This window comes from Parus major, chromosome Z (assembly GCF_001522545.3).
Source record: "Parus major isolate Abel chromosome Z, Parus_major1.1, whole genome shotgun sequence".
Taxonomy (NCBI): Eukaryota; Metazoa; Chordata; class Aves; order Passeriformes; family Paridae; genus Parus; species Parus major.
The window spans coordinates 1,932,352-1,940,839 of NC_031799.1; the positions used below are offsets into that span (position 1 = coordinate 1,932,352).

Consider the following 8,488-nt stretch of genomic DNA (forward strand, 5'->3'; position numbering starts at 1 on the left):
AAAAAAAAAAAAAAAAAAAAAAAAAAAAAAAAAAAGAGAGAAGAAAGCCTCCTTTTGTCTGTAGATGCCCAGTTTTCAGCAGACACACCACAGAAACTGGCGAGCTAGTTGGGCAACTGGTCATGAGTGGCGCCTCCTCATGCACCATCAGCCTCCAAAACACCCAAGGTCCTGTGGGAAATATCAGTGCCTCGATCTAGCAGTGTGATTGAAGGAAGAGTCAGATGCCACCAGGAGAATGAGGAATCCCAGAGACACACAGGAAGCACAGCTGGGGAGGGCACATTTGCTACAGGGATGTTTCCCAGTCCCTTCCTTCACTGGAGGAACCCAGAGTGGGGAGCAGCTGCAGTAAGACAGATGCCCCAGGGATGGTTTTTCTGAATGCCTTTTAGAGACCCCTCCCAGCCTGGGAAAAAGGACAAGAGAATGTTTCCACAGCCATTCTTAGCTCCAGAGCTGGACATATGGTTTGGTAGGCTGCCCAATTCCATCAGTCCTGCTCAACAAAGTCCCAGAAGGTGCCCATGCCTGGTGCTCTCCTTGTTTAGGGACACACCTGCTCTTTGGACCATTTGGGAAAGGACATGGAGGGGTGGTGCACAGTAACAGCTCCACAGCACCAGTTGAGCCTTCCAGAGGGAGGGAAAAAAGAGGAAAACCAGCACCAGCCAATGGTTCTGACTGAGCTGAGGGTCACCCACACCTCAGGGTGTCACCTCCACACAGGGCAGCCAATTGGGGGCTGGTGAGGGATGTGGTGAGAGAGACAGAGACACCTGGATCCTTCCCCCAGCTACCAAAATCCTCACCCAAACATTTCCCTACAGGCTCCCAGCCCACAGGGCTGCCCCCTACTCTCTTGCTCCCCACACCCTGCACCTTTGCTGCTTCCAGCCCTTCTTTGCTGCTGACTCCACTGGGTGTAGTCCCTCAAGCCAATGAAGAGATGATGTTCATTTAAGAGCCACAAGCCACACAACTTTCCTGCAGGCACATTTTGCAGCCTTTAAAGGGAGGGAGAGAAAACAACAGAGGTTAAGGACACTTACCAAGAGGGATCCACGACAGCATGGGCAAACCAGCCCAATCCAGCTGGGGCTGGGAAATGCAAAGGACCACCAGGCAGGAAAATGTGTGAGAAAAAGTCCTGGGAGACTGCAAAACTGAGCAGAGGAGGAGCAGAAAGGGTTAAGAAAAGGTGGAGAGGAGGCATGGAGCAGACAAGGGATTGCTTTCCCTCCATCCTGGCTGCTGCCGAGTTCTCCAGCACAGGAGCCCAGTCCTTGCCACCACCAGGACCTGCTGCAAGAGGCTAAGAAGCAATTACTGTGGTTTTTTATTATTATTTTTGTTGTTGATGTTGTTATGGGGAGAATTTAACCTTTCTCAAAAGACAGAGTTTTCTCTCTAAGAAGCTTTAGGAGTGCAACAAGACCACACAAGGATTTAACTCGTGGATCTCCCATGGGGTGCTTTGCAGAGTTGCTTGGGAATCCACTTAATCACCTTGCCAAACCCAACTGCAGACCAACCCACCCCATCTACCCAAACTGAACCAAAAAAGGGAGAAAATTACCATTTTCCCCACTGGGTGTTGTCCCCATTCTCACTGCCTCCCTGCAGGTACCTACCCTGGCCCCACTGCAGCCCCACATCCCCCTTCTGCTTCACAAACCCCACCGTCAGCTGAAATACCTGCTGAGTGCAGACTTGTGAGTTTTGAGGACCAGGTTTACCATAAGCAACAGCTTGAAGCTCTGCATGATGTACAACCCCTCAAGAGGAAAGCCTCATGCTATCACCCAGCTCCAGGAGCTGCAGGGTTATGCAGAAACACCCAAATACCATGAGATGCCCGAGAGTCACAGCATTTGGCAATGCCATCACACCTCTTCCAATTGCCAAACCAACTCTGCTCCTGGGGGTTACAGATACTGAAGAAAATTTAATGTAGTAAAAGAACTTTTGCAAATCTCTCCTTGGATTTCTCACAAAGTAATTTAAAGTCTCCCAAAATGAGCACTCCCAGGTTAAGGGTGGGAAAGGCTTTTCTATGCTGACCTGCTGCAGTGCCTGTCCCTTTTTGAACACCTCTGGAAATAAGAACCTTCCAGTTTAGACATGTGGCGGCCCCAGGGCATGGTTTGGGGTTAAACCAGCATGTAAAGGGGTGGGAGGGGATGCCCATGTCCTTGCTATCCCCAAAAGAGCTGTATTCCCTTGTCCTTCCACCCCTGCACGTCCAGCAGTTGCCACCATGGTCCCTCTGGTCAGTGGAGATGCATGAGCCGGTCTTCGATGTCCCATCAGGTGCTCCCTGAGGTACCTGGGGGGGTTTCTCCTACAGAGAAACAGAGCAGTGCCTGCCCCAGACACGCTCTGTACTCCCCTTTCAGCTAACGAGGAGCTGCCCAGGTTATGAACAGGGTTTGAAGCAACAACAAAAATGTAACTCAAGACTTACTCTAGGAAAGTCCTTCCAGAAAGGTCACGGAGGAGGACTCAGGGTGACTCTGCCAGGACACCCAGAGTCTGCCCAGAGCACCCCGAGCAACGCTGGGCTGTGTCCCCACAGTGTCCTCAGCACTCTGCTCCCCTCCACCAGAGCAGCTCCGGGGTTTTGTGGCAGACACACCCCCCCGACCACCCCCGAGCTTCACAGCTTCTGCTGCTGCCTCCCTCGCGCACCAACTCACCGGTTCTTAAATAACACACTTCCACGGGGCCAGATCCGCACACGGCAAGGTAAATCCAGATCAGCTTTCTTTAGGATTTGCTGGTAATTCCCAGCATGTGCAAAACATGACCACTACTTGTTTCTCCTAAAAAGGATGGAAGCTGTGCCACCAGCCCAGAAACCCCATGTGAGAGACCCATCAGCCCAGCTCCCTTTTGCCATCGTTAAACGCACACAGATGGGCGTGAGATCTTTACACAACCTTTACATAAATGAACCTCAGCGCCCGTTTTGTCTGTGTTTGGGATTATCCTTCTCCCTGTTACTGAAAGGAGTTATTTAAGGGAGTCCAGGGATACAGGTTGGTGCGGGAGAGATGCCTAGGCTTTACAGAAATCACTGCATGTGCCTCCACACCCACAGCAGCACCACCAGCACGTGACCTGCCTTGGATTTCCTCAGCCCCCGATGCTAAAACAAAAACAAAAACCAAAACAAAAAAAGAAAAAAAAAAACAACAAAAAAACAAACAAAACAAAATGAAATCATTTTCTTTGTACCAGGTGGCTTTTTCAGGACTCAAACGTGGCTTTTCAAGAGTGTCAAAGGAATTAAGTCATTAAAATGTGGATGAGTTTGATGGATTATGAGCTATGAAAGCCTGGTGGTTACTGACTAATAAGGCTGGGAGGTGGAGGAGGGGGGGATGTTTCCTCTTGTAAAGATGTGTTTCTAACAAGACAGGTCAAAAATATGATGCGGATGATAAATTGCTTTAAAAGTTGCCGTTAACCCAGCAGTTTTCTGCATTATTAGATTACCAAGGCATCCCTGGAGTGGATTGACCACGCAGCCCTGCTCTGTAGTAGGGCTAATTTGCAGAGTGAGACCTGGGGGGGGGTTATTCCACTCACTGCAGTGAATCCCCACTCCCAACAAAGGGGCAGCTGCCGGCAGGTGTCTGTGGAGGGGATGGGTTTATCTGTGTCGGGGTTCGGGGTGGGGGGAAGAGGAGAAGGGGGATTTGTTTTTGTTTTTTTTTCTTCTTTTTCCCACGCCAAAACCCGAATCTCATTGTCTCACATGGCGTGGGGTTGGGGGAGGGGGGGTTTGAATTTAAAAATAAAAGGAAACAAAACAAAAAGAAAGGGGGGAGGGGGGGAGGAGAGGGCAGGAGAGGGGGGAGAAAATAATAAATAAAATAAAAAAAAAAAATCACATTGGAAAATGATCAGCCCCAACAGGCATGCATGTCTCCCTTCATGCAAGCGAGAAGCACAGCCTCCCTCCTCGGGATGTGTATGGGGACGTGTCAGGCACGGAGGAGCTCAGCGCTGGCCCGGGGCGAGGATGGAGCGAGAACAAAGGGCCACGGCATACACTACATCCAGGGGGGAGCAGGGGGGCACCCCACCGGTGCTCATACAGAGGGGGACAGGATGGCCAAACAGTCACCGAGGTACACGGAAAAGGAAATATGGAGAAGGAAATCATAAATAAATGTTTATAGAGAAAACCAACCAAACTCAGGATAGAGCTAGGAGAGAGGTGGAAAGGCACAGCCTTGCGAAATGATGCGTCTCTGGGAGGGATGCTGGGGTAAAGGCAGGGCAGGCTGCAGGAGCCACTGGCTTTTGTTTTGTGTGCCAGCGGCTCCTCGTGAAATTTTAGCGGGTGGGAACCACCGACCTGCTGAATTTGTCTTCCTCTCATTAAAGACCAATCAGCAACCCTGCGTCTCCCCCCCACGCTTCTGTGGAAATGTAATTAAAGACAAGATGCTCTCCCCGCCTCCCCTCCCAGCCCCATCTCCTGGCTTTGGGAGCCCTGGCTTCCCTCACTTCCTCGCGGCATCCAAGCCAAAACGGGGATGTTTTACAGGACCATTTTGCAGACCTGGGAGAGGAGGTCTGCTGCATGCACAAGGAGAGGTGACCACTATTATTATCATCATCCCTTTGCAGCCGCAACAAAACTGCTCGCTGACCGCAATTCATCCATTCCTCCATGCTTCCAATAATTTAAGGCTCCCCATGACTTTCTCCCAACCCCGTAGTTGGGTTTTTGGTGGGTTTTTTTTTTTTTGTTTTGTTTTTTTTTGGACCAAATCTAGATTTTATTCAGAAGATGGTGGGCCTGGACGCTTCAAGCAGGAAAAATGTAGTTACAACATTAGCAGCTGGGACGTTTCTACGAGCCCTGCCTTGCAGGGGTCTAGTGGAGATATTTATAGCGTGCCAGTCACCGCGGGACCGAGGCACAGCAACTTCTCGCCTGGCAGATGGTGGGCAGGGCACTCGCAGAGATGTATATGTTTTAAATACCCTGCTTAAAGATTAGAGGAGGAATTTTTTTTTTATTATTTTTTTTTTAAATTCAGGTTGGTTTACCTCTTGGTAATCAGGAGTTTCGAAAAATAAACAATTCCCTCCCCATCCATACAGAGGGATCAGTCTGGAAAGGATCATGTAATGTTGTAACTAGAATGAATAAGCAGCAGACCCTTCATCAATTTTTTTTTTTTTTGATTAATAATGAGGGATTAGATTTGTACACTTTTTTTTTTTTTTGGCTGTCCTGCAGTAAAACCAGAATTCTGCATCGGCACAACAGCAACATGGACTGTGCGCTGGGGAGTATGTACACACAGACTAATGCTGAGGGTAGATATGGGATAGGAAGTGAGGGGAAAAAATGTATTTAAAAGCCCCCATATCTGTTCTATGAAGGAGAAAAAATCCACTCACTCAAACCTCACGATGAGGGGAAAGCAAGGAAAAAATCTAAACAGCAGGATACGACAATAAATGGGAAAACAGCAATAGAAAAAGCACACTAGGTTAATATAGGAAAACTAGTTTCTTTATTGAGAGATCGTATATTAGTATTAGTGGAATCGTGTGTAACAATGTCATCATGCACACAATACAAAAAGGCAAGGCCCACCATGCTATGGAAGGGCAACAGAACAAAAGCAGCGTACACTGAGCAGATGTATAGGCTACAGCACATTACATTTCAGCAGGGTATGTCTCTACAGAGAGATTTACATCAGAAACTAGGTAATGTAAAAAAATACAGACCATGCTTTAGTTTTAGTACAAGAAAAAAGGTGGAGATACACAACCAAAGGATATTCGGTACAGAAAAAATTACCCACAAAATAAGAACAGGAAGTAATTCAGCACAGCAGAAAAAAATGTTATCCCTGTTTAATGGAAAACCATTTTGCCAGTCGTCTCTTTCGGCAGCCCGGCTTTTTTGGGGGTGCGCGGGCGGGACGGGACACTTGTGGCTGCAGGGAGGGACGGGGCTGGGGGCGATGCCCGGCGGTGTCACCGCGGGGACAGGGATGCTGCACCCTCCGCCCGCGGCTGCTCGACCACACACATCCCACTCCCCAACTCTCTGCCAGCCCGATTTTCCGAATCGCGGCCAATCGCTGCGCTTCCCCTCCCCAAATTTAATGGGTTTTTTGGTTTTTTTTTTGGAAGGTTTTCAGCAGGGAGGTGGGACCAGATGACCCCACCGTGGTCCCTCTCCAACCTCAGCCGCCCCGTGATTGTGGGTTTGGCCGCAATTTGGGGGCGTCTGCCCCCACCCCACCCCAAAGAGACTCTGCGACGACGACCACAGCAAAACGAATCCACTTAACAGGAATTTACAGTGCAAATGTAACTCAGCTACTACACAGGATGGAGGTACAAAAATGGCTGTTATCGGCTACAGCTACGCTGGGATGGCCTGGTGGCTACGGTGAGGGGTGGGGGAGAGGGTAAATTAAAAAATAAAATAAAATCCGTAAAAGAAGAACGGGGTAGGGGGGGAGGGGGGAATGGATCTACCGCAGCAGAGACGGGAGGTGCGGGCGGGAGGTCCCCAAACGTGGTGCGTGTGGGGCGGGCGGCGACCCAGAAAGGGGGATGCCGCCGGGCTGGGTGAGGTGGGCTGAGGGGAACGCTGAGGGGCAACCCCCCCTTCCTGCCGCCGGAGACCCGGGACGCGCCGCCCCCCCTCACCGCCGCTAGCGGCCCCGGGACGCGAACCCGCGTTGCTGGGAGCGGTACCTCTGTTGCGCACGGAGCCGAAGACGGGCAGCACCAGGTATCCGACGTGCACCAGGACCATGCTGCGGCCTTTGTGCCCCCCGGACGCGCCGGCGACTGGCGGCGGCCGCGCTCGGCCGGCACACAAAGGGGCGCGCGGCCAATGGCAGCGCGGGGGCCGCCGCCGGGACACGCCCCCAGCCCGCCAGCGACCAATGGGCACCCGGGGGCGGGGCGGCCCGCGCTCGAGGGGAGGCGCGCACGCGCGCCGCGGGGTCGCGTGCGCGCGCATCCGCCCGCCGGTCCGTCTGTCCAGCCGTCCTTATATCTGTCCGTCTGTCCTGACGTCTGCCCGTCCAGCCGTCCTCCCATCCAGCCACCCGTCCTTCTATCCGCCTGTCTGTCTGTCCATCCGTCCAGCCATCCTTCCATCTGTCTGTCCTGACGTCTGTCCAACCATCCTGCCATCTGTCTGTGCATCCGTCTGACCAGCCATCGTTCAGTTCATTCACATCCATCCATCCTTCCTTCCATCTGTCCAACCATCTAGCCATACATTTACCCACCCATCCATCCATCCCTGCATCCATCCCTGCATCCATCCATCCATCCATCATCCATCCATCATCCATCCATCCATCCATCCATCCATCCATTCTCCCACACAAACACAGCTCTGCCGGCCGCACACATGGCACACACCCATGCAGACGTGCACACCCATGCTGCCATGCACACACAGGCAGGGCAGCATCCCTGCACACATGCAGGGGCACACACACGTGTGGCTCATGCAACAGCACAGGTGTGTACAGACACCCGCACACCCCGTATGTGCACAGGCACCCGCCACAAGCACACTCAGAGCACACACAGAGATCACACATGTGGACACAGACACGCATCACACCCAGCCACGCTCACACACAGTCACATACACACACTCGTGCTGCCCCTGGCCACAGCCCCCATCCTCTCCCATGTCACACACGTGTGGGTCACACGTCTGGAGCGCTCCCTGCACACATCCCTGGCCGTGGCACTCGGGAAACATGTGTCAGGCTGTGACAGAACCAGGGCCACTGGGGGCTTGTGCCTGTCCCCATCCCAGTCACAGTCCCCATCACATCCCATCCCCATCCCCTCCCTGCAGTGACACAGTGGTCCATTGTGTTGACGCCCCAGTTACTGACAGAATTTATCAGTTGGGGCATCACTGACCTAAAATGGCTCCAGCCAAGCCCAGAGGGGTGCAGAGAGCGCCTGGAAATGCCTGGGAGCTCGGAGCCATCCACCTGTTGGTGCAAAGAACACCCCCAGCCTAAAGAAGGGCAATTCACCCCCACCCAAAAAACCCCAAACAGGCTCACATCTCGATTTAAAGCTGTTTTAATGGAGTCAGAAACCCCCGTTGTGCAGGAGGGATTTCTGTCAAAGAGCAGCATCCAGAGAATCATTTCACTCTGCTGCAAAGCGACTTTTCCACAGCCTTCCCACCCTGCCTAGGCTGGTTTTATTTCCTTTTGCCCCCATCCTCCTGCCTGCTGTGGCTGCCGTCCCGCCGTGGGGAGCCCCCTTAATCCCTGCTTAGCCTTATCCATCCCGTGCATCTGGCAGGTTTAAGCGCCCGGCAGCCTCCGGACACGGATGTGCAATGGATTTGTCTGCCTGGATTATGGCATTTGGTCTGTCACTGGGTTGAGTTTGTGGGTTTGTTGTGGGTTTGTTTTTTGGTTTGATTTTCTTTTTTTTTTTTTTTTTG

General features: G+C 52.0%; 1 protein-coding gene across 2 annotated transcripts in view; it reads right to left on the reverse strand.

Moving 5' to 3' along the window:
• Positions 1-6,860, reverse strand: part of RNF165 (ring finger protein 165) — a 54,373-nt gene extending 47,513 nt beyond the window's left edge. For both annotated transcript variants that reach the window (XM_015615500.2, XM_015615499.2), the window contains exon 1: positions 6,748-6,860. In XM_015615500.2, coding sequence (XP_015470986.1) covers positions 6,748-6,808 — 61 coding nt within the window. In that variant the 5' untranslated portion in view covers positions 6,809-6,860. The remainder of the gene's footprint in view (positions 1-6,747) is intronic.
• Positions 6,861-8,488: the final 1,628 nt, after the last annotated feature.